We start from the raw sequence: 27,119 nt of genomic DNA on the forward strand, positions 1-27,119 counted from the left end.
GGCTCCTGTGAGCGTGCCGATGCAGCTCCCTCCTGTGAGACTGATGCCGACCCCGACATTGGCTACAACACCTACGGCCCCGGAAACAACATCGGCACCACCTCCTCCATCTCTGCCCCGGAAGTCATGTGACCCGTCTGGGGCAGACGGCAGGGAGCTTCCACCACTGGCACACGCTTTCTCCTCGTTGCTGGACGAAGTGTTGGCAGGGATGTCCATAGCTCCTGCGTTAGAGGACAACAGAGTTCTACAGCAGTTGCTCCGCAGGGCTGCCCAAGGTTTGGGCATCAAGGCCAAGGAGGTGGTTCAGGACACGGATCCCATGGTGGACATCCTAGCACCCTCGGAGCCTTCACGGCTATAACTGTGATAACAACCATAAGATATAGAAACTTAATTTTTTTTAGAAAAATAAAAAAGATTAGAGATTTCGCTGTATAACTTTTTGACAGGGTGTTGAATCTGCCTACAATTCGATGGCTACGAACTCATGTATACTTGCTGTTTTGCCTTTGAGTTATTAAAGTCTCAAATAAGAAGTCTTTTTCATTTAGGGTACATTTTGTAATTCTTTCCTTGCCATCTTACATGGCAGTATTCAATTTGTGAAGGATAAATTTTTACATTTTTACCCCAGAGCTCTTTTGAGTATTTGTTGGTTTAATGCACATAATTGAAAGAGTTTCAGCATGGTATCAAAACCTGAAAAAGAATGGTGACGTTAGTATAGCTTAAAAATACGTTTTTCATGAACTAAATGCACCGAGATATAAAATGGATTTATGGTTCTAACCTAAATCATAAGCTACCTTCTGCTGGACGAGATATAGAATAGTGCCTCTGTTGGGGTTGTATGTGTTTAAATAATAAGGTGGTAAAAATTTCTAATACAGTTGTTTAGGTTAGAGACCAGGGAGGGTTGTGAATGACTCTTCTAGGATCTAATAGCATGAAGTGGTTTTGTCAACAAGCTGGAGATAAAATTCATTATAGAGAAAGATCATGCACACTGGAGAAACAGTTTAAACTGTACACATGAGGGTCCTCAAAGACAAAAGGAAATGCTAAAAGGAAATCATGTCACATGTAACTAATCTTTGGGACTCTGGAAGTTTATATTAAGCTTGGAAAGGTGGGTAGCCCACTGATTTTTGCATTCACAGTCCCTTGTTCTCCTGTCACCTCCCTCCCCTCATATCCTCTCCAACAAACAAACAAACAAAACCAAAAAGCATTGCACTGCTGGACTACACTGCAGGGCTGATCATCCTAGAGCTTTTCTTCCCGGATAAAACTGAGCAGCATCTTGTCAGTTTCACACTCATTTCTGCTTGAAACCCTTTATTGCTTAGTCTTGGTCTAACTGCAGACTTAAATTGGTATAACTGCATTGCTGATGGGTGTGGATTTACACCGACCTAACCCCTGGTGTAGTCGGCGCTGTGTCGATGGGAGGGCTTTTTTCGTTGACATAGCCACCACTTCTCCGGGAGGTGGAGTAGCTACGCCGACCTGAGAAGCTCTCCTGTTGGCGTAGATAGCGCCTTCACTAAGCATTACAGTGGCACAGCTGCAGGGCTATACGTGTAGACAAGTTCTTAGAATGAAACGTGCTAGGCTTGTGTCAGTTTTGTTCAGTACACAGCAGGAAGAGAACAAAACTGACTAAATGCTACATTCAGTTTACAGCTATGATCTTGGGGGTGGGAGGCATAAAGAATAAGGGAAGAGGACAGGAGCATACACACAAGGGGAAGGGGACTACAAACATTCATAGAAGGAGAAAGGCAGAGGCCAAAAAAACAACACATGTTGGAGTAGGGAATCAACAGAGCCATTGCAACTGTGCTGAGTGTCTTGGGAACTGAAATGATTGGGCTGCTGCTTGAGTCTACAGCTTTGCATATTGTTACAGGGTGTCAACTGTGCTATAATTAAGTTTATGAACAGCTTTCTGCTTAAAGGATGATTTTTCTAAGTGCTCTAAAATCCGCATGGTTACTTGGGTTGCCTTGAAATTTGGTGTGCCTCATTGGGACATATAGGTAGGGTAAGTGATCTAGATTTGGGGTCATTTGACCAAGGAGTTCTGAAGATACAGCCCCCAGGGGGAAAAAACTTTGAGAAAAGTTGAGGGATTCTGCCAGTGTTTTTGTGTGCAGACCTAGGGATCAAACCATTGGCCCTGATACTGATATATGCCCAGCCAGTGCACGGAGCCTACTACTGCTTGGGGGAGGCAAAACTTTAAATTAAATTAATGAGAGTTTAGCTCTCTAGTTAGGCATGGGCCTGAATTTCCTAAGCCTCACATACACAGTCACGTACAGACTGAGAAGCTGAGAGTCTTTCTAGTCTCCAAGTTTTCAAGGCAGCTTGGTAGTTCAAGGTCACGTGCAGTAGCTACTGATCCTGACCTATACCCAGCCAATGTCAGTTCAGGTCCAACCTAGGGCAAAAATGGGGGGGTGGGGGTGGTAAGAGGGATTGGACACCGAGAAGGAGAGCATGTGAATGAGGGGCCAGAGGACTAAGCAAGAATAGAGGCAGGGGCGCCTATTAGCCCCATGTTCCCCTGGAAGATAAGGCAATAAGTAAACAGTCAGCATGGATTTGTGAAGAACAAATCATGTCAAACCAACCTAATAGTTTTCTTTGACAGGGTAACAACTAACAAGCCTTGTGGATCAGAGGAAGTGATAAATGTGGTATATCTTGACTTTAGTAAGGCTTTTGATACTGTCTCGCATGACCTTCTCATAACCTAGAGAAATATAACATAACGTAGATGGAGCTACTATAAGGTGGGTGCATAACTGGTTGGAAAAACATTCCTAGAGAGTAGTAATCAGTGATTCACAGTCAAGCTGGAAGGGGATATCTGGTAGAGACCTGCAGGGATCAGTTCTGGGTGAGGGTCTGTTCAATATTTTCATCAAGGATTTAGATAATGGTATAGCGTGTATATTTACAGAGTTTGCAGACAATACCAAGCTGGGAGTGGTTGCATGTGCTTTGGATGATAGAATTCAGTTTTAAAATGATCTGTACAAACTAGAGAAATGGTCTGAAATAAATAGGATGAAATTTAGTAAGGACAAATTTTAGGAAGGAACAATCCAGTTGCAGACATACAAAATAGGAAATGACTGACTAGGAAGGAGTACTGTGGAAAGGGATCTGGGGGGTCATAGTGGATCACTGACTAAATATGAGTCAACAGTGTAGTCTCGTGTCCAGTTTTGGGCACCACATTTCAGGAAAGATGTGGACAAATTGGGGAAAGTCCAGAGAAGAGCAACAAAAATGATTAAAGGTCTAGAAAGCGTGACCTATGAGGGAAGATTGAAAAAAATTGGGTTTGTTTAGTCTGGAAAAGAGAAGACTGACAGGGGACGTAACAAGTTTTCAAGTACACCTCTACCCCGATATAACGCTGTCCTCGGGAGCCAAAAAATCTTACCGCATTATAGGTGAAACCGCGTTATATCGAACTTTCTTTGATCCGCCAGAGTTCGCAGCCCCCCCCCTCCCCGGAGCACTGCTTTACCGCTTTATATTCAAATTCGTATTATATCGGGTCGCGTTATATCGGGGTAGAGGTGTACATAAAAGGTTGTTACAAGGAGGAGGGGGGAAAATAGTTGTTCTTAACCGCAGAGGATAGAACAAGAAGTAATGGGCTTAAATTGCAGCAAGGGAGGTTTAGGTTTGACATTAGGAAAAACTTCCTTACTGTTAACGTAGTTAAGCACCGGAATAAATTGCAGGGGAGTCGACTGGAAGGTCTCTTGACGTGCCTTCCATTTCTGATTCTCTACACCCCCATTTATGTGTGTGTATGTACCTGAGTCTGGGGGAGGCTGAGCCCCTCTCCCTATGCTGCATCTGGGATATGGGGAGAGGGGAGTTTGACTTTCTGGGGGTCTGAATCCGTTCCCTGCTTCCTGTGCATGTCAGGATTTGTCCCTCAGGGGATGTCTGAATCCCTCTCCCTGCCCCGCAGGTGAGTCATCACTGGAAAAAGCGTTTATCCTTTTGGATGGGAGCTGAAGACAGGCATGCTGGGAACATGTAGCAAGAACACATTACTGAGATTAGGGTGAAGAGCTGAGAACAGACATGCTTGATGCATCTCAGAGATTCTCAAGCACTGTGGAGGCAGGATGAGGACACCCACTGAGATGAATGGATCAGTTCACCCATCTCAGAGTTATGGTTTCAGGCTGCATTCACCTTCAGGGAGGTGTTCTCATTGATATGAGAATGTCACATTGAGATGAATGGGCCACTTCATACCTCTCATAGCCTCCTATGCTGCAGATGAATGTGTAGAGCAACTTTCCAAGTTATTACTATTATAATTAAGAAGATTTTTCTGTTTTAAAGGACAGTTCTTTTAAGTACCCTAAAATCTTCATGCTTATTCAGATTTTATTGGAACTTGCTCTCTCTCATGGGGATATGGGATAGATTAGTGATCCAAATTTTGGATCTCTTGAATCAAGAGGTTCCATGAAATATAGACACCCCCCCCCCCAAAAAAGTTTTTCTTTAAGTTCACAGATTCTGTTTTTTTCTCTATGCCCGCCTTCTAAGGCGCTAATGGCTTAATGGGACTGGAAAGGGAAGACAATCTTGAAATTGAGGCAGGAGCTCTATGTTGTGGGGGGTGGTGAGGGAGAAAGGTGGAGGGGGAGAGGCACACCAATCTTTTCTCGTATGCTTAAAGTTACAGTAAACTACCGTGTCATAAAATTGTAAAATTTTGGGGGCATAGATCATGTCTGAGATTTCTTTCACTGGCTCTGTTAGTAATTACATACTCCAAACATTTCAAAGCACAACCATCATCCCTATGTCACAATAACAAAGTGTATAGGGTAGAGATGAAAGGAGGATTTAGGAATCTGATTGTAAATGTGTGGCCTAGTGGAGAGAACAGTGGAGTGGGATTCAGAAGACCTGAGATCTATTCTCAGCTATGCCACAAGCCAGCTGGATAACCTTGATCAGGTCACTTATCTTCTTCTCTGAGCCAGTTTCCTCATCTGTACCATGGGGATAATGACATTTCCCTCTTTGCTAAAGCACTTTGAGATGTACTGATGAGAAGTGCTGTGTAAGAGCAATATATTATCATTACCTGGCCACAGTAACAACTCAGCTGCAAACCTATATGATAATTACAACTGCCTAAAAGACCCTGAACCCCTACCAGCAACATTTCTTTCTGTTTAAAAAAAATGGAGGAAATTCACTGACAAAAAATGTAACCTTCACACAGAGTTAGGGTTGCCCAGTGGTGCCCTGTGCCCTTCTAGAATGTCAGGTTCAGCAAAACTTGAATTTGTGAAAACCATGAAATACACTCCAGGGCACCTTAACTCTCCCTTCTTTGAGCGAGGCCGCAATATGCCCATAACATGTACACTGTCTTTGCACTGTACTGAACAAGAGCTACCTATGTCTGCCCTACTGTCAAACACTTAATCTACTCCACAGAAGGAACATCATATCTGCTACATATGACATGCACTTTTACATCCCTCTATCTTTATGCTCATGATGCCATCTAATGCTATACTTTCACTTACCTTTAATTAAAGACACAGACCACTCTCATCTCCCACCTAAATGCAAGCCGGTCTAAAGGTCCAGAATGGAGACCTTGGTAGACATCTTCACTTGTCTGGCAAAATGGAACTCTCAACAATAAAAGTAAAGCTCATCTGTGCAGAAGACAAATGCTCCTCTGAGGATGGTCAGAGACTGGAATGAACTCTCTCAGGAACAAAGGAACATCAAAAAGTTTCCACTCTAAGTGCAAGGCAAATTTCTTTGACCTTGCCTTCTCTAATAAAACCACATGTCTATTTATATAACCATAGCCACAGGCATATTTAACAAACAAACAAAAAATCCCGAAAACCCTACAAAAACAAGACACTCCACTAAACACACATCTCCCTCTGGAGAGAGGATGAGAGAACAAACATAGCAGTTGTGTAGTCACTTTGCTCAATACAACACTACTGGCAGGCGCTCACATTCTACGATGATAAGTGTGGTATGTAAACCTATATAGAATAGAATAGCATTGCTGACAGACCTCATGGCAGGAAGACCCGTGTGCCCTGCTACTCCTTAGAGCTGCACAATGTAATGCTGAAGTACAGCATACTGGGTCTCACAACATACACATGAATCTTTTTTCTTTGGTCAAACACACGGGTCAGGGAGAGGGGCTAATACCCCTCTTGAAGGAGCACAGACCCCCCAGATGGCCCTATATCGCAATCACAGCTCTTCTAAGCTGCTCCAGCCAATCCCTCCACCACTTAATGCAGCTACACCTATGCAGTGAATGCTGCTGGAGTGCATGCCAATAATTCCCAGTGGCTATGGCCAGCTCCATGGGGCAGAGTTGCATTTGTGTGGACGTGTACCGTAGCTCTTCTGAAAACCAAGAAATGAAGTTTTTTTGCTTAACTTGACATTCGTCTTTGAGTAGTGTCCTTATGGGTGTTCCACTGTAGGTATGCTTGCATACCTGCGCTGCTGATCAGAGAACTTGGGTAGCAGTGTCCATTAGGCCAACATATGCGCTGTCTCTCCTTGTGCCCTGCCATGAGGCTAGGCAGCGCACATGGGCTAACCCCCTCAGATCCTTCCCAACCACCACTGGCTAGAAACAAAACTACTAGCAATCCCTTCGCGACCATTATCATCTTTTGCTTTTCTATAGTTAGTCTCCCCATTCTTAGTTGTACCTTCTTCTTCTGCTTTCTTCCCGAACAAAACAACAACAAAAAGACTTTATTTACCCCCCTTTTTTCGGAGACCCTTTTCCTAGTTCACAGGGCTTCAAGAAATATCTCTCTTGCAAAGAGGTCACCCCTGTAGCAGACAAGCACTCCCAGTGCATACGCTGCCTTGAGGAAGGCCACATTCCACAGTAGTGTGGTCTCTGCCAGCAGCTCAGACCCTGGTCTCACAACACAGGGAGTTGAGACAGAAGATCATCTTCATGGAGGCAGCCCTCCAACCCTTCCCGGACCCATGCTGAGAGTCACCTGGCAGAAGTGAGTCTTTTCCACAGCCGTCATCATCCAGGGACTGTAGGTTGAAGAAATCCGCTGCTGACCCTTCTCACAAGTCATTAAAAAAGAGAGCAGGAAGTTCCCACAGTGAACCCTGAGCCAGCCGTAAATGATCTCCGGCACGCTCGGTATCCTTGGTACTGTTGGAACCAAGACAGTCCCAGTCCGGTATCCGTGGCTCATAAAGATCTGGAGCGGCAGGTGCCATTGACGTGCCTAAGGAACCAATGCGCACTGGCACTGAGTCAGCAGCACCAGAGGACAAAGACAGGAGCCAGCACTCCACTAAGAAGACGCTGCCAATACGCGCTGTACCATCAACACAGTCATGCAACACTGGAGCAGTTGGTATGGGCAAGATATCCAACCCCCTTGGTACTGCCAGTGGCACTGAGTCAGTTGGTAGCACTGGCATTCCAGCACTTGAGAGACATCCACGTATCTGACGTACCAATGTCTCCTCTTCTTGGTACCGGGACCTCGGCATAGTGTCTTCCCCTAACACGGGAGTCTTCTCCACTGTTCTGCCACGCGCCCATACTCTCTAGTGCAGACTCGGACAGTGAACCAGAGAAGGTTGTCTCATTTACCCCTCTTATGATCCCTATGGTGCCCATTACCAAGAGGGCCCCATAGCATACCTCCAGACAGCCCCACCGCCACTATGGTATGGACAACTATAGGCACCACCATCTCAGTGGGCCATACTGGGATCCTTGGCCTGCATATCACACCCACGTCTCTTGGGCTTCTAGTCTCACCCGTGAACCCCCAAGATGCTTCCCCTCTGCCATGGCATCTAGAGCCTCGGAACTTCCAGAAGAGATTGTGGAAGAACAGGAGGGCGGCATTGAAGAAGAGGTGCTGAGGACCAACATATCCTCTTCCTCCCCAGACGAGCTGTCATGCCTCTCCCACTGTCCTTGGCCAATGATGTCCAGTTTTTCCAGGAGCTGTCAAAGAGAGTTGCAGATACACTACAGATACCATTAGAAGAAGTCAAGGACTCTCATCAGAAGCTCCTTGACATACTACACACCTCATACAAGGCACTGGTGAGACCTCATCTGGAATACTGTGTGCAGTTCTGGTCTCCCATGTTTAAGAAGGATGAATTCAAACTGGAACAGGTACAGAGAAGGGCTACTAGGATGATCCGAGGAATGGAAAACCTGTCTTATGAAAGGAGACTTAAAGAGCTCAGCTTGTTTAGCCTAACCAAAAGAAGGCTGAGGGGAGATATGATTGCTCTCTATAAATATATCAGAGGGATAAATACCAGGAAGGGAGAGGAATTATTTAAACACTACCAATGTGGACACAAGAACAAATGGATATAAACTGGCTGTCGGGAAGTTTAGACTTGAAATTAGACGAAGGTTTCTAACCATCAGAGGAGTGAAGTTCTGGAACAGCCTTCCAAGGGGAGCAGTGGGGGCAAAAGACATATCTGGCTTCAAGACTAAGCTTGATAAGTTTATGGAGGGGATGGTATAAGGGGATAGTCAAACACCAATTAATTGCCCAAATTAGGCTATTAGCTGTAAATATGCCCAATGGCCTCTGATGGGATGTTAGATGGGGTGGGATCTGAGTTACTACAGAGAATTCTTTCCTGGGTGTCTGGCTGGTGAGTCTTGCCCTCGTGCTCAGGGTTTAGCTGATTGCCATATTTGGGGTCGGGAAGGAATTTTCCTCCAGGGCAGATTGGCAGAGGTCCTGGGTTTTTTTGCCTTCCTCTGCAGCTTGGGGCAACGATCACTTGCTGGAGGATTCTCTGCACCTTGAAGTCTTTAAACCACGATTTGAGGACTTCAGTGGCTCAGACATAGATTAGGGGTTTGTTGCGGGAGCGGGTGGGTGAGATTCTGTGGCCTGCGTTGTGCAGGAGGTCAGACTAGACCATCAATAATGGTCCCTTCTGACCTTAAAGTCTATGACTCTATTCTCTCAAATAGCCCTCCCTATTAATGAGGCTCTCCTGGACCCCGCAAAAACCATATGGCAGACCCCAGCATTGGTGGTACCTACTTCCAAGAGGGCTGATGAAAAAATATTATGTTCCAGCTAGGGAGATGGAATTCCTCTTCTCCCGCCCTCCACCTAACTCCATCGTCATGGTCGTCAACACCAAATGAGATCCACTCTCCCCGACAGGGATTGGAAGTGTTTCAACCTCTTTGGGAGGAAAGCCTATTCCTCGGCCATGCTACAGTTTCAAATTGCCAATTACCAAGCCCCGATGGCGAAATATGACTGTCAGCTATTCAAAACTTAACTTTATTGATCAGCTGCTTGAGTCACACCAAAACCAGTTCAAAGCCATCATCCAAGAGGGAAAACTAGTGGCAAAGACAGGGCTACAGTCTGCCCTTGACACAGTTGACAGATTGTCCTGATCCATCTCCACGATGGTGGTTAGCCAACGTGTGTCACGGCTACACTTGTTGGGCTTCCCTAAGGAGGTGTAGTCGACTGTCGAAGACCTTCCCTTTGAAGGCCCTAAGCTCTTCATGGAGAAGACAGATGCTTCTCTCTCTGCTCACTGGGCATCTACATGTCAGGACAAAAGAGGAAATTTAGTCTGCAGCACAAACCACGCATCTCCCAATACTCAATTCAATGTTACTACAAGCCACAGAGAAAGAAAACTAAGTTCTCTAGGCATAAACCATCTGGCCTGTAGTCTTCCATGTCCCAAGTGTTCACTTCCAATTTTGATGTGTTGGTTGAGGCGACGATAAACCACTCCCGCCAACTGCTACAGCTGACTACCGCTTCCTTCCCATTTGGCTACCATCTGACAATGTTCCCCAGCACCTGGGAATGTATAACATCAGACCAATGGGTCTTGGAGATTGTTTGCAATGGGTACTCCATCCATTTTACCTCCCTATCCCCCTCCACAGCATCCTTCCCCGTCCCTCTTCAGGGACCCTTCTCATGAGTTTACTAAGACAAGAAATAGTCTCCTCCAGTTAGGAACCATAGAACCAGTACCTCAGTATCTACAAGGCAAGGGTTACTTCCTAATACCCAAGAGAAAGGTAGGTTGGAGACCCATACTAGACCTCAGAACACTCAAAAAGTTTGTCAAAGCTCAAAAATCCAAGATGGTCACTCTAGCAACAATTATTTCAGTATTGGAACAGGGAGACTGGTTTTCAGCCCTCGACCTTCAAGACGCCTACTTCCAAATCGCAATCCTACCGTCCCACAGACGATTCCTCAGATTTACCCTAGGACAAGACCCGATACTAGTACAGAGTACTCCTCTTTAGGCTATCATCTGTTCAGAGAGTATTCTCCAAGATTCTCTTAGTACTGGCTGCGCACCTGTTCTCCCAAGGGATCATGATTTACCCCTACTGACTGCCTCCTCAGATCCCGCTCCTTCCATATAGATCAACACCCGGAAATCAACCCTCACTCCAGTGCAGCGCCTGGAATTCATAGGCGCCAACCTCAACTCCTTACAGGCCAAAGCTCTCCTATATCAGTTTCTGTACCAGATGACTGGAGGATAGCTAATGTGACGCCAATTTTTAAAAAAGGCTCCAGAGGTGATCCCGGCAATTAAAGGCCTGTAAGCCTGACTTCAGTACCAGGCAAACTGGTTGAAACTATAATAAAGAACAATATTGTCAGACATATAGATTAACATAATTTGATGAGGCAGTGTCAACATGGTTTTGGTGAGGCATGATTTCCCTTTACTATTCTACTAGAATTCTTTGAGGGGGTCAGCAAGCATATGGACCAAGGGGATCCAGTGGATATATAGTGTACTTAGATTTTCAGAAAACCTTTGACAAGATCCCTCACCAAAGGCTCTTATGCAAAGTAAGCTGCCACGGGATAAGAGGAAAGGTGCTTTCATAGATTGGTAACTGGTTAAAAGATAGGAAACAAAGAGTAGGTATAAATGGTCAGTTTTCAGAATGGAGAGAGGTAAATAGTGGTGTCCGCCAGGGGACTGTTCTGGGACTAATCCTATTCAACATATTCATAAATGATCTGGAAAAAGGGGTAAACAGTGAAGTGGCAAAATTTGCAGATGATACAAAATTACTAAAGATAGATAAGACCAAGGCAGATTGCGAAGAGCTACAAAAGGATCTCTCAAAACTGGGTGACGGCAACAAAACAACAGATGAAATTTAATGTCGATAAATTCAAAGTAATGCACATTGGAAAGCATAATCTCAACTATACATATAAAATGATGGGGTCTAAATTAGCTGTTACCACTCAAGAAAGAGATCTTGGAGTGATTGTGGATAGTTCTCTGAAAACAATCCACTCAATGTGCAGCATTAGTCAAAAAAACGAACAGAATGCTGGGAATAATTAAGAAAGGGATCGATAATAGGATAGAAAACATCATGTTGCCTCTATATAAATCCATGGTATGCCCACATCTTGAATACTGTGTGCAGATGTGGTCGCCCCATCTCAAAAAAGATATATTGGAATGGGAAAAGGTTCAGAAAAATGCAACAAAAATGATTAGGGATATGGAACGGCTTCTGTATGAGGAGAGATTAATAAGACTGGGACTTTTCAGTTTGGAAAAGAGACAGCTAAGGGGAAATATGATTGAGGTCTGTAAATTCATGACTGGTGTAGAAAAAGTAGATAAGGAAGTGTTGTTTACTACTTCTCATCACACAAGAACTAGCGGTCACCAAATGAAATTAATAGGCAGCAGGTTTAAAACAAATAAAAGGAAGTATTTCTTCACACAACACACAGTCAACCTGTAGAACTCCTTACCAGAGGATTTTGTGAAGGGCAAGACCATAAGAGGGTTCAAAAAAGAACTAGATAAATTCATGAAGGATAGGTCCTTCAATGGCTGTTAGCCAGGATGGACAGGAATGGTGTCCCTAGCCTCTGTTTGCTAGAAGCTGGGAATGATTGACAGGGGATGGATCACTTGATGATTACCTGTTCTGTTCATTCCCTCTGGGGCACTTTGTACTGGCCACTGTCCGAAGACAGGATACTGGGCTAGGTGGACCTTTGGTCTGACCCAGTAGGGCCATTCTTACGTTCTTATGTACCGCTACACAGATTCCTGTCTTTGGCCATACTCATATGGACAGCCCACAAATATGAGCCAGGCACTGCCTACAACTCTTGGGGCATATGGCAGCGGGCACAGTGGTAATACCACATGTCAGGCTTCACATGCGATGCTTCCAGTTTTGGTTCAGTTCAGTTTACAGACCAGATAGGCTAGACAAATGTCTGTCACTACCCCACCAGGATCAAAAAGTCTTTAGACGGGTGGAAACACCCTGCAAATGTTTGCAAGGGGATCCCCTTTTCACAAACCTCCCCGTCAGTGCTTCTCAACACTGACACATCCCTCATAGAATGGAACGTGCATATAAACGACTTCATGACAAAAGGCAGGTGGTCATCCATGGAGATATCCCTTTACATCCTCCTCCTCAAACTAAGGGCGGTCAGGAATGCCTATGCCCATTTCCTCCAACTGATCAAGGGATCACACACGAGAGTTCTAGCAGACAACATAGCATGTATGTACTATATAAATCAGCAAGGGGGAGGCAGATCACCCCTCCCTCTGTGCAGAGGCAGTGAGACTATGGAACTGGTGTATCTCCCAGGATGTCATACTATCAGCCACTTACCTTCCAGGCACTCAAAACTTGATAATGGACAATCTCAGTGGGAAATTCCCACATGACCACAAGTAGGCGATAAACCCAGTGGTACTTCATAACCTATTGAGGCAGTGAGGGACACTGACCACAGACCTGTTTGCCACTTGCCTGAACAAGAAATGTCCACACTAGTGATCCCGATCATAGGACAGCACTCCGTGGGCGATGCTTTCCTCCTCCTCTGGGGCAGGGACCTTCTCTATGCCTTTTCTCCATTTCTTCTACTGTCAAAAGTCCTATTAAAAATAAAAAGAGAAGGAGCTGATTGGTCCTACTTGGCCAAGACAGACGTGGTATCCTTACCTGTCACAACTCGCGGTATGCCCACCAATTTCTCTCCAATCCACTTCTTACCTCCTCTCGAAGAACCAAGGATGTACCCTACATCCCAACTTGGGGATTCTTCGCCTCAAAGCGTGGCTTCTTCATGGTTCAAACATATGGAGAGCTCCTGCTCAAAGGAGGTACAAGAGGTGTTATTACATATTAGAAAGTCCTTAACATGCTGGACATAGCTACCTAAATGGTCCAGGTTTTGAATTTGGTGCGGACCAGAACTAAGCTGGTAGTTAAGCTTAGAAGTCCTCATGCAGGCCCCCACACTTGTACCCTAAAGTTCAAAGTGGGGATACAGCCTTGACATGGTGGCACAGCGGTGGAGATCGTTTTAAACCCAAAAGCCAGTAAGAGATTTTTTTTCCCCTTCTAGCTGCTTGGAAAGCAGAGCTGAAGGTAGATGCATATCTTATCTCTCCTTGCCTGAAGGCAGAGGTGTTAAGTTTTTTTTAACAAGAGCCTTTGTTAAGAGAAGGGTTCAATTAATGAGCAAACTTTGACTGGTAAAAGGAATTTACAAGCTGAATTGTTTTTTTTTCTTTTTACATCCTCGTGAGTAGCTAGTTAGAAAGTCTGTTAACTCAGCAGCAGCCAGAGCTAAGTGCATCCCAGTTTCAGTCAACTGCAGAGGGGTGTGACCCAGCACAAGAAAACAGGAAAATGACTACCAAAGAAGTAGCTAACAAAATAGAACTGGCCAGACTAGAAGCAGAAAAAAATGAGAAAAAACATCAGAGACTGCTTCAAATTAAAAAACTCGAGAAAAAAGCTAAAAAGGAGGCCCATGAAAAAGAAGAAAAAGCCAAAGAGGAGGCCCACAAGAGAAAGATGAAGCTGGAAAAAGCCAAAAAGGAGGCGAGAGAAAAAGAAAGAAAGCATGAACTGGAAGTAGCAAGGGCTAAGCAGGATGCATCAGACCATCCTAGCAACTCCTCTCCAGGTACCACTTCCCATCCCAGGAAATTCCCCACCTACAAGGCAGGCGATGATACTGAGGTCTTCTTAGAAAATTTTGAAAGGGCCTGCCTTGGATACAGCATCACTCCAACCCAGTACATGGTAGAGCTAAAGCCGCAGCTCAGTGGACCCTTAGCAGAGGTGGCGGCTGAAATGCCTAAGGAACACATAAACAGTTATGAACTTTTTAAAAACAAGGCCAGAATCAGAATGGGGCTAACACCTGAGCATGCCCGTCGGCGGTTCAAAGCCCTAAGGTGGAAACCCAATGTGTCATTTACCCGACATGCCTAACACATTGGGAAAAATTGGGATGCCTGGATATCAGGAGCAAATGTTAAATCTACGGAAGAGTTGCCCTTCCTAATGCAAATGGAGCAGTTTTTAGAGGGTGTTCCTGAGGAAATAAAAAGGTACATCCTAGATGGGAAGCCCAAAACTGAGGCGGGGGAGATTGGAGCCAAATGGGTGGAGGTGACAGAAAAGAAAAAAGCTAGTAGTAGTTGGAGCGAATATCAGAAGGGGCAAGCCAAAACAAAACCTTATCACCGGGAACAACCCAAGGCCCCACCCACATCCCAAGGGAAACCCCAGACGCCTTCTCACCCCACCACACCAGTCTCCATCAACCAACATCGCCCCGGTGATACCTTAGCAGGGCGATGTTTTAAATGTAATGAACTGGGGCATATAAAGGCTCACTGCCCCAAGAACCCCAACCGATTACAGTTCATTACACCACAATCACACCAAAGATCCCCAGACCCAGATGCCTCTCTCATACCCTCGGAGCGAAGGAAAACCTCGGAGTGGGCGGAAAGAAGGTTATCGCTTGGAGGGACACTGGGGCACAAGTGTCAACTATCCACCAATCCCTAGTGGACCCCAAACTCATCAACCCGGAGACTACAGTGACAATTCAACCCTTCGTGTCACAGTCTGTAACCTTGCCTACAGCCAAGTTGCATGTCCAGTACAAGGGCTGGTCAGGAATGTGGACTTTTGCAGTCTATGACAATTATCCCATCCCCATGCTGCTGGGGGAAGACTTGGCCAACCATGTAAAGCTAGCCAAGAGGGTGGGAATAGTCACCCGCAGCCAGGCTAAGCAAGCTTTCACCCCCATCGCTGTTCCTGAGCCGTCCACCAGGGCCCCGTCTGTGTTACCAGAGACCCAAACAAAGGTGGTGGAACCGGATCCCCTGCCAACGACTGCAACAGCCGTAGTGGATCCAATCCCAGAGGCCCAGCCAAAGCCAGTCCCAGAACCGGAACTGGCAACGCAACCAGCACCAGAACCATTGCCAGCACTGAGTCCAGCGCTTGCAAACCCGTCTACAACTCCAATGCCAGAGGGCACCAGCGAGCCTAAACTGGTGGAAGCAGCAGATAACCCTACCCAAGAGGCTCAGCCAGAGCCTAAAATACCACATAGTGCACCAGCGGACAGCGGTTCACAGTCAATGGAAACAGCCCCAGCACCTGCATCGCTTCCAGAGGGACCAAGCCCCAGTCCACAGTCCAAGGAGGAACTGATGTCTCCAGCATCAAGGGAACAGTTCCAGGCCGAGCAGGAAGCAAATGACAGCCTTCAAAAAGCTTGGGCGGCGGCACGAAGCACCCCACCGCCTCTCAGCTCTTCTAACTGATCCCGATTTGTTGTAAAAAAAAAAGAACTTTTATACAAGGAGACTCTTTCTGGTGGGCACCAGGAAGACTGGCATCCTCAAAAACAGTTGGTAGTTCCCACTAAGTATCGGGTAAAGCTCTTGAGCTTAGCCCTTGATCATCCCAGTGGCCATTCTGGGGTGAACAGAACCAAAGACCGGTTGGGGAAGTCCTTCCACTGGGAGGGAATGGGCAAGGACGTTGCTAATTATGTCCGGTCTTGTGAGGTGTGCCAACAAGTGGAAAAGCCCCAAGACCAGGTTAAAGCCCCTCTCCAGCCACTACCCATAATTGAGGTCCCATTTCAGCGAGTAGCTGTGGATATTCTGGGTCCTTTCCCAAAAAAGACACCCAGAGGAAAGCAGTACGTACTAACTTTCATGGATTTTGCTACCCGATGGCCGGAAGCTGTACCCTTAAGCAACACCAGGGCTAAAAGTGTGTGCCAGGCATTAGCAGACATTTTTGCCAGGGTAGGGTGGCCCTCCGACATCCTTACAGATTCGGGAACTAATTTCCTGGCAGGGACCATGAAAAACCTGTGGGAAGCTCATGGGGTGAATCACTTGGTTGCCACCCCTCATCACCATCAAACCAATGGTCTGGTGGAGAGGTTCCATGGAACTTTGGGGGCCATAATACGTAAATTCGTAAATAAACACTCCAATGATTGGGACCTAGTGTTGCAGCAGTTGCTTTTTGCCTACAGGGCTGTACCACATCCCAGTTTAGGGTTTTCACCATTTGAACTTGTGTATGGCCGCGAGGTTAAGGAGCCATTACAGTTGGTGAAGCAGCAATGGGAGGGGTTTACGCCTTCTCCAGAAACTAACATTCTAGACTTTGTAAGCAACCTACAAAGCACCCTCCGACACTCTTTAGCCCTTGCTAAAGAAAACCTAAAGGATGCTCAAAAAGAGCAAAAGGCCTGGTATAATAAACATTCCAGAGAACGGTCCTTCAAAGTAGGAGACCAAGTCATGGTCTTAAAGGCGCTCCAGGCCCATAAAATAAAAGTGTCGTGGGAAGGACCATTCACGGTCCAGGAGCGCCTAGGAGCTGTTAACTATCTCATAGCCTCCCCCACCTCCAACATAAAGCCTAAGGTATACCATGTTAATTCTCTTAAGCTCTTTTATTCCAAAGAATTAAACGTTTGCCAGTTTACAGCCCAGGAAACAGATGACGCGGAGTGGCCTGCAGGTGTCTACTACGAAGGAGAAAGGAATGGTGGCGTGGAAGAAGTGAATCTCTCCACGACCCTGGGACATCTGCAGCGACAGCAGATCAAGGAGCTGTGCACAAGCTTTGCACCGATTTTCTCAGCCACTCCAGGACGGACCAAACGGGCATACCACTCCATTAACACAGAACACCTGAAGCACCTGGAAAAAGTCTTCAAGCGCATCCGACAGGCAGAACTAACTGTTAAGGCTAAAAAGTGTCAAATAGGCCAAAACAGAGTGACGTACCTGGGGCACCAGGTTGGTCAAGGAACTATAAATCCCCTACAGGCCAAAGTGGATGCTATCCAAAAGTGGCCGGTTCCAAAGTCAAAGAAGCAGGTCCAATCCTTCTTAGGCTTGGCCGGATATTATAGGCGATTTGTACCACACTACAGCCAAATCGCCGCCCCGCTAACAGACCTAACCAAAAAGAAACAGCCAAATGCAGTTCAGTGAACTAATAAGTGTCAAAAGGCCTTTAACCAGCTTAAGGCAACACTCATTTCTGACCCTGTGCTAAGGGCCCCAGACTTTGACAAACCGTTCCTAGTAACCACAGATGCGTCCGAGCGAGGCGTGGGAGCAGTTTTAATGCAGAAAGAACCGGATCAAAAATTCCATCCTGTCGTGTTTCTCAGCAAGAAACTGTCTGAGAGAAAAAGCCACTGGTCAATCAGCAAAAAGGAATGCTACGCCATTGTGTACGCGCTGGAAAAGCTACGCCCATATGTTTGGGGACGGTGTTTCCAATTACAAACAGACCATGCTGCGCTACAGTGGCTTCATACCGCCAAGGGAAATAACAAAAAACTTCTTCGGTGAAGTTTAGCTCTCCAAGATTTTAATTTTAAAATACAACACATTTCGGGAGCTTCTAACAAAGTGGCTGATGCACTCTCCCGGGAAAGTTAACTGGTTAACAATTGTTCTTGGAATAAAACATATTGTTAGTTTTTATATAATCAGTAGTATGTCTAAAGGTACATGTGTCTTATTAACTCTGTTTTCTCCTAGAGCTCCAGGAAAAAATCACAGCCAGTGTGGAACCGGATGTCCAACACTATCTGTGATTTGGGGGGCGTGTCATAACTATAAAGGGAAGGGTAACAGCTCTCCTGTGTACAGTACTATAAAATCCCTCCTGGCCAGAGACTCCAAAATCCTTTTACCTGTAAAGGGTTAAGAAGCTCGGGTAACCTGGCTGACACCTGACCCAAAGGACCAATAAGGGGACAAGATACTTTCAAATCTTTGGGGGGGGGGGGAAGGCTTTGGTGTGCTCTTTGTTTAAGGTTGTTGTTCGCTCTTGGGACTGAGAGGGACATCAATCCAGGTTCTCCCCATCTTTCTAAACAAGTCTCTCATATTTCAAACTTGTAAGTAAAAGGCCAGGCAAGGCATCTTAGTTTTACTTTATTTTCTCAACTTGTAAATGTACCTTTTACTAGAGTGTTTATCTTTGTTTGCTGTACTTTAAACCTAAAACAGAGGGGGGTCCTCTAAGCTCTTTAAGTTTAATTACCCTGTAAAGTTATTTTCCATACTGATTTTACAAAGATAATTTTTACCTTTTTCTTTAATTAAAAGCCTTCTTTTTAAGAACCTGATTAATTTCTCCTTGTTTTAAGATCCAAAGGGATTTGGATCTGTATTCACCAGGAGTTGGTGAAAGGAAGGAGGGGGGGAAGGGTCAAATTCTCCTTGTTTTAAGATCCAAGGGGGTTTGGATCTGTATTCACCAGGGAATTGGTAAAAAGTTTCTAAAAGCTTCCCAGGGAAGGAAATGGTGGCAGCGGACCAAAACTAAGCTGGTAGTTAAGCTTAGAAGTCCTCATGCAGGCCCCCACACTTGTACCCTAAAGTTCAAAGTGGGGATACAGCCTTAACATCCCCTGAGTAGTATACTGTGGCAATGTTAAGGGGTCTACACCTTCCTCTGATCCATCTGTGTTTGGCCGTTATGGAGACATAATACCTGACTACTTCATGTGGACCACTAGTATATTCAGATATGGCAGTTCCTATGTTTCTATATAGGACAAGACAGTGTATGGAAATAAGGATTGTAAAATCTAAGAAGGAAAAAAATGAATAAAATGGAATGAAGTCAGTGTATGTTATCGTCAAATAAATAAAAATGTGGAGCAGGAGCAGTATTTTTCTGCCATGACAGATTATATAGTTTAGTGAAATTCTGTGCCATTACATCTTTACTGTAATAATTCTACAGAATTTATTTTGCAGCAAAATGAGTGAAGCAAGTCATGAAAGAAACTAAAGTGTGAAGCTACTAATTTCATCTGTTCTATTTTTGCAGGATACAAAATTATGGATAATAATGGAATACCTTGGTGGAGGCTCTGCTCTTGATCTAGTAAGTAAACTAGTTATGAACGTCATTAATTTAGTAAACTTAGTTAAAATTTCATTAATGCATTTCTTGAATGTTTCTGCTGTTTATAATTCACCTGTAATCCTAGTGTGACATCATTATTGCTATAGCAGTTGTGCTGTCAAACCCAGGATTATTGCTTCAGTAGAGAAATAAAGCGTCATAACCAGATATATTAAGAAACAAAAGCCCTGTTTTCATGCAGGTTTCAGAGTAGCAGCCGTGTTAGTCTGTATCCGCAAAAAGAACAGGAGTACTTGTGGCACCTTAGAGACTAACAAATTTATTAGAGCATAAGCTTTCGTGGGGTACAACCCATGCATCCGAAGAAGTGGGTTGTAGCCCACGAAAGCTTATGCTCTAATAAATTTGTTAGTCTCTAAGGTGCCACAAGTACTCCTGTTCTTTTTGTTTTCATGCAGAAATTCCCAGTAGTTAGAAGAAAACGTTTGTGTTCATATATGAATTAAAATACATTTTCCATGAGATGACATCAGGTTATGTTCATGTGCAAAAAGGCTAGGTAACTCAGGATGTTAGTAATAAGATATGAAAACTTTCATCTCAAAACTCTGACCTTCAGCCAGCCATAGAATATTAATGACTGAAGGTTGTTACTGTCTGCTGGCTCTTCATGGTGCTCTTACATTTGTTCCTTAGTGTACACATTTTTTAAAAAACAAAGCACCCTGTCTGTAGTCTCATTGAGATTTGAATGGACCTAGTGATGTAATTTCCCTCTTACCCGGCAGGGTCCTTTGAAACAATCTTGCATTGTGGGTGTTAGATGTGTATATTTTCTGTGATTAAATACAATAGAACCTTGCTAAAACACACTTCACAGAATGACAAGCTTTCTATCTAGTCCATACAAAAATTGGTTTTCCCCACAGCAAAGAGTCACAACATGGCTTTTGTAAAGGGAAATCATGCTTCAGCAATCTATTAGAATTCCTTAATGATTCCTTAATGATCTGGATGATGGGATGGATTGCACACTCAGCAAGTTCGCTGATGACACTAAGCTGGGGGCAGAGGTAGATGCGCTGGAGGGTAGGGATAGAGTCTAGAGTGACCTAGACAAATTGGAGGATTGGTCCAAAAGAAATCTGATGAGGTTCAACAAGGACAAATGCCAAGTCCTGCACTTAGGACGGAAGAATCCCATACACTGCTACAGGCTGGGGGCTGACTGGCTAAGCAGCAGTTCTGCAGAAAAGGACCTGGGGATTACAGTGGACAAGAAGCTGGATATGAGTCAACAGTGTCTCCTTGTTGCCAAGAAGGCTAATGGCATATTGGGCTGCATTAGTAGGAGCATTGCCAGCATATCGAGGGAAGTGATTATTCCCCTCTGTTAGGCACTGATGAGGCCGTATCTGGAGTATTACGTCCAGTTTTGGGGCTCCCACTACAGAAAGGATGTGGACAAATTGGAGAGAGTCCAGCGGAGGGCAACGGAAATGAGTAGGGGGCTGGGGCACATGATTTATGAGGAGAGGCTGAGGGAACTTGGATTATTTAGTCTGCAGAAGAGAAGAGTGACAGGGGATTTGATACCAGCTTTCAACTACCTGCAGTGGGGGTTCCAAAGAGGATGGAGCTAGGCTGTTCTCAGAACAAGGAGCAATGGTCTCAAGTTGCAGTGGGGGAGATCTAGGTTGGTTATTGGAAAAACGATTTCATTAGAAGGGTGGTGAAGCACTGGAACGAGTTACCTGGGAGGTGGTGGAATCTCCATCCTTAGAGGTTTTTAAGGCCTGGCTTGACAAAGCCCTGGCTGGGATGATTTAGTTGGTGTTGGTCCTGCTTTGAGCAGGGGATTGGACTAGATGACCTCCTGAGGTCTCTTCCAACCCTAATCTTCTATGATTCTGTGATTCCTTGACGTGGTCAACTAACACGTGGATGAGGGTGATCCAGTGGATATAGTATACTTGGACTTTCAGAAAGCCTTTGACAAGGTCCCTCACCAAAGGCTCTTAAGCAAAGTAGGCAGTCATGGAATAAGAGGAAAGGTTCTCTCATGGATAAGTAACTGTTTAAAAGATAGGAAACAGGGTCAGTTTTCACAGCAGAGAGGTAAATAGCTTGGTCCTCCAAGGATCTGTACTGGGACCAGTGCTGTTCTGCCTATTCATAAAAAATCTGGATAAGGGGTTAAACAGTGAGGGGGCAAAGTTTGCACACAATACTAAATTACTCAAGAACATAAGAACGGCCATATTGGGTCAGACCAAAGGTCCATCTACCCCAATATCCTGTCTTCAAACAGTGGCCAATGCCAGGTGCCCCCGAGGGAATGAACAGAACAGGTAAGCATCAAGTGATCCATCCGCTGTCGCCCATTCCCAGCTTCTGGCAAACAGAGGCTAGGGACACCGTCTTTGCCCATTCTGGCTAATAGCCATTGATGGACTTACCCTCCATGAAAGTTAAGTCTGAAGCTGACTGAAGAGTTACAAAGGGATCTCCCAAAACTGGCTGACTGGGCAACAAAATAGATGTAATTCAGTGTTGATAAATGCAAAGTAATGCACATTGCAAAACCCTAATCCCAACTATGAAGGCAAAATGATAGTGTCTAAATTAGCTGTTATCACTTCAGAAAGAGATCTTGGAGTCATTGTGGATAGTTCTCTGAAAACATCTGTTCACTGTGCAGTGGCAGTCAAAAAAGCTAATAGTGTTAGGACCCATTAGGAAAGGGATAGATTATAAGACAGAAAATATCATAATGCCTCTATATCAATGCAAGGTACACCCACATCTTGAATACTGCATTCAGATCTGATCGCCCTATCTCAAAAAAGATATATAGGAATTGGAAAAGGAACAGAAAAGGGCAATAAAAATGATTAGGAGTATGGAACAGCTTCCGTATGAGGAGAGATTAAAAAGACTGGCACTGTTCACCTTGGAAAAGAGATGATTAAGGGGAGATATGATAGGGGGTCTGTAAGATCTTGACTGGTGTAGAAAAAGTGAATAAGGAAATGTTATTTACTCCTTCCCATAAAACAAGAACTAGGGGTCACCCAATGAAATTAATAGGAAGTGGGTCTAAAACAAACAAAAGGAAGTACTTCTTCAATAAGGCACAGTCAACCTGTGGAACTTGTTGCCACGGGATGTTGTGAAGGCCAAAACTATAACAAGTTAAAAAAAGAAGTAGATAAGTTCATGGAGGATAGGTCCATTAATGGCTATTAGCCAGGATGGGCAGGGACGCAACACCATGCTCTGAGTGTCCCTAGCCTTTGTTTGCCAGAAGCTGTGGATGACTTGATGGATTACTCGATGATTGCCTGTTCTGTTCATTACCTTTGAAGCATCTGGCATTGGCCACTGTCTGAAGACCGGATACTGGGCTAGATGGACCATTGGTCTGACCCAGTATGGCCAGTCTTCTATTCTAAGATTGTAATAGCTGATGCTGTAATGATATCTTGTATTACTCAAATTTAATTACGTAATATATACTAAAGTACATTTAGTAGTGCATTTAAAGGTATGATAAATAATGAAAACTAAACTATTGACAAATGAATAAAATACATTTTTGATGTTAGCCTTATTTTTATTAGCATTTCAAGTTTCATTAATTCAATACATCTATCTCATTCATTAGTGCAAATTAGTTTTCCATGTCCACTGTAGGTAGGACAAGAAGTAATCAACTTAATCTGCAGCAAGGGAGGTTTAGCTTAGATACTAGAAACAACTTTCTAACTATACGGATAATTAAGTATTGGAATAGATTGCCAAGCGAGGTTGTAGGTTGGAAGAATACCTGTCAGGGATGGTTTAGGTATCCCTTGTCTCAGCACAGGGGAGGATGGCATAGATGACCTCTTGAGGTCCCTTCTAGCCCTATGTTTCTATGAATTCTTTGAACTTAGCATTTTTAGTTTATTTTTTCCTACCGTTTCTGTGTTGTCTCTGAAATTTGTAGTTTACAAGTATTTACAAATATTTCTTGCATGTTTCTCATAGTTAGAGCCTGGCTGTCTTGATGAAATCCAGATTGCTACAATATTAAGAGAGATACTTAAAGGACTCGATTACTTGCATTCAGAAAAGAAAATCCACAGAGATATTAAGGGTAAGTTATTTAATCATTTTTTAAAAATAGTTTTGGTTAAATGTTCTAACAGTAGAGATAAGGAAAACCTTTGAAACATCAAAGCTGTAAACTTTTAAACTGCCTTTTTTTCTTTGTTAGCTGCCAATGTTTTGCTATCTGAACAAGGAGAGGTAAAATTAGCAGACTTTGGAGTAGCAGGTCAACTAACAGATACACAGATAAAGAGAAATACTTTTGTGGGAACTCCATTCTGGATGGCACCTGAAGTAATAAAACAGTCAGCATATGACTCAAAGGTAAGATTAAAATAGACTTTTCTATTTCCAGGCATTACCCACAGCCCCTTCCCTTCCAATTTTATTTATTAGATAAACTAAATGCTTTGTGCGGGCTGTGAATTACATGGTTGCAGTCTGAGGCCCACCTGAGCCACTTTCTGTACTACTGCTGTTGCTCATGTGTGACGAACTGGGACTGTTCTTAATGTGGTCTTTGAATGCTGAGTGGGGAGTGTTGGCCTGGGAAGGTGGCAGGGGGGTTTGGCTGGGACAATCTGCATTGGGGGATGGGAGACTGGCCTTGAGGGAAGATACCTGAGCATGTAACGTGAGAACCCAGGAAGGGGATTGGAGCCAGGTGACACCTCTGCGCGGGAAACTGGACAAAGGCGGGGGGAGGAGCCGGGGGAGGCTGGGTGAGAGACGCTGGAGGGAGTGGGAGGTTTCAGGAGCTGGCTGGTAATGGAGGGAGCCCAGACGGGGCTCTGCCCCCCCCCCCCATGGGGCTGTGGTGCCCCTGGGACCCCAAGATGGACCTAACTGAGGGGGTCCTGTTGTCTGTGCCTGCAAGACCTGTCTTGGACTGTGTTCCTGTCGTCTAAATAAACCTTCTGCTTTACTGGCTGGCTGAGAGTCCTGGTGAATCGCAGGAAGCTGGGGGTGCAGGGCCTTGTGTCCCCCCACACTCCGTGACATCATGCACTTAGGGTCTTTTCTTTTTCTTTTTCCCCCCTCAGAACTACTCCAGTGACTTTAACTTAATTGTAAACATTTTTTTCAGGTAATAATACATAGTTGCATTTAAACTGACTTCAGCTGTGTTTTTGAGTTACCACACTATTCAGACACAGATTTGAAAATTCATTGTAGACAGATGTCTGTAGAATTGGCCTGTAAAAAGTGCTGATCACACTCCAGACCTTCTATATAAAGCAAATGTATCATGTGTTGAACTGCGTATTTCTTTACTATATTGGGAAACACAGACTTTGGATATAAGGCAATGATCTTGAAAACTAGGCTAATAAATGTTGTGCCAAATATAGATATACATTTTATCTATGCAGATAAACTCCTTTATTTTCATTTACCCGTCCTGGCACTGCTCACCCTCTCCAGTATCTAAAAAGAGGCGTAAGACCTCTAAACAGACAACTGGGAGAGGAAGGTCTCTGGCATCAAAATCCTCTAAGCTAGGGGTCGGCAACTTTTCAGAAGTGGTGTGCTGAGTCTTCATTTATTCACTCTAATTTAAGGTTTCGCGTGCCAGTAATACATTTTAATGTTTTTAGAAGGTCTCTTTCTATAAGTCTATAATATATAACTAAACTATTGTATGTAAAGTAAATAAGGTTTTTAAAATGTTTAAGAAGCTTCATTTAAAATTAAATTAAAATGCAGAGCCCCCCAACCGGTGGCCAGGACCCGGGAAGTGTGAGTGCCACTGAAACGCATGCCATAGGTTGCCTACCCCTGCTCTAAGCATAGGGATGAGAGTAGAGTGCAGCCAAAATCTAAGCAGTCTTCTCTGGTAGTTCCAAAACCAGCAATGTTGATTCCAGCCCTGAGGCAAATAATGTCAAATCCAGGACCTGAAGGGGCATCTGGACTTGACCACAGTGACCCGAGACCATCTTGGCACTGACCACATCAGAGGCATTTGTGGCAGAGATCTGCGGAGCCTATCTGTGACGATGTCCCTGGCGACCGTGCCCCTGGTACAGGCAGATAGAGGGTCACCAGTATTGTTGGTGCAGTAGTTGGTACTGCAACAACCTCCATTGCCTCAGACTTCACGCCCATTGATACTGTTGAATGGGATGCCTGCAGTGTTGGCTGCTCTCCACTCTTCGCTGATTCGGCACTAGTCTCTGTCACCATCAGGAGCAGCTCCCCCTTGGTCAACAGAAGGTGATTTGTACTGCTCTGACTTGGAGATTGGCTCTTACATTTCCCAGTCTTGGAGCCAGTCACACTACTCCCCACTTACGTGTTACTTCCCTAGGTTGCTTTGAGATCCTCCAGCTGGAAGAGGATCGGGCATGTGGTCAGGGAATCACTGGGTCTTCCCACTGGTCCAGTGGTCCTTCTGGAACCCTGAGGATCCCCCCTGATTTCTAGGTCATACATGAGGTGTTCCTGCTCTGTGACCTCAGAGAAGCATGGGAAGTCTACTTTCTAGGCACTGCCTGTTCCTGACCCTGGCACGAGGCTCATTGTGGAGCAGGAAGAGATGGTTCAGGAGGACCCTGCTTGACAGCTAGAAGAGGAGGAATAGCCTCAACCTAGGCTGGCTTCATCCTCCTCTTTTCTGATGAGGCAGTTTCCTTGGGAGGCATCTCACGCCCTCCTGATGATTATAAAGCTTACCAAGAGCTATTGAAGAGTGTTGCCTCAGGTTCAGGGATCCAGTTGGAGGAAGTTAAGGAGTCCACCCACTGCCTTATTGATATTGGTGGCCTTACCTATTAATGAAGCAGTTTTGAAGTCCATTAAATCACTCTGACAGATTCCTTCATCCCATTTTCCAACCTCAAAAAGGGCCAAATGTAAATATTATGCTCCCTCCCAGGGATTTGAATATCAATGCTTCCCCTCCTCCCCCCGATCCCTGTTTCTCCTTTGGTGTCAGCGGCCAATGAAAGGGAGTTCCAGGGCAACCCCCCAAATCAAAGATCTAAAAAACTAGATTTATTTTGTAGAAAAGTTTATTCTAATGTGGAGTTACAACTCAGAATTGCCAGCCAACAGGCTCTTTTGGGATGTTATGATTGTAATGTTTGCGAGTCCATATTAAAGTTTAGGGACATATTGCTGGAGGATGCTAGAGTAGAGTTTTCCTCTTTATATGATGAGTGGAAATCTGGAGCGAGAACTTTCCTCCAGGCTGGACTAGATGCAGCAGATTCAGCTCCTAGGATCATCATGGCCTCTGCAGTTTCCATGCACAAGAGCTCTTGGCTGCAGGCCTTGGTGCTTGCACAAGAGGTCCAACAAACAACACAAGACCTGCCACAAGCGCTCTTGGCTGCAGAAGACCTGCCTTTTGTAGAGTCTCTTGATTTTTTTGGTGGAAACAGACTCCAAGTTCCATGGGTGAAGGATTCTAGGGCAACCTTAAAGTCTTTGGGGTTGTATATTCCAGCCCTGTCCAGGAAACATTTTTACCTGCAGCAGACCCACTGTTACTCTGCCCCTGCTCCTTGTTAGGACCTGCAAAGAAAGAAAAGTAGGGGTTATAGATGCAGACCACTTCCTCCTCCTGCATCTGTATCAATGCCTGCTCCATGTAAACAGCCAGGTGGTGCTAAACAGATGTTTTTTGATGGGTCAGTTGACGACACCACCCCACTTTCCAGGATGCCAGATTCTGCCT

At 44.8% G+C, this 27,119-nt stretch overlaps 1 protein-coding gene across 1 annotated transcript in view; it reads left to right on the top strand.

The window, feature by feature from the left end:
* STK24 (serine/threonine kinase 24) overlaps positions 1 to 27,119 on the top strand; it is a 117,597-nt gene that overhangs the window by 53,269 nt on the left and 37,209 nt on the right. The window contains exons 3-5 of the mRNA XM_065404914.1: positions 19,304 to 19,360; positions 23,375 to 23,483; positions 23,604 to 23,761. Of these exons, the coding sequence (XP_065260986.1) occupies positions 19,304 to 19,360; positions 23,375 to 23,483; positions 23,604 to 23,761 (324 nt within the window). The remainder of the gene's footprint in view (positions 1 to 19,303; positions 19,361 to 23,374; positions 23,484 to 23,603; positions 23,762 to 27,119) is intronic.

The sequence above is a fragment of the Emys orbicularis genome, chromosome 1 (genome assembly GCF_028017835.1).
Source record: "Emys orbicularis isolate rEmyOrb1 chromosome 1, rEmyOrb1.hap1, whole genome shotgun sequence".
Lineage (NCBI taxonomy): Eukaryota > Metazoa > Chordata > Testudines > Emydidae > Emys > Emys orbicularis.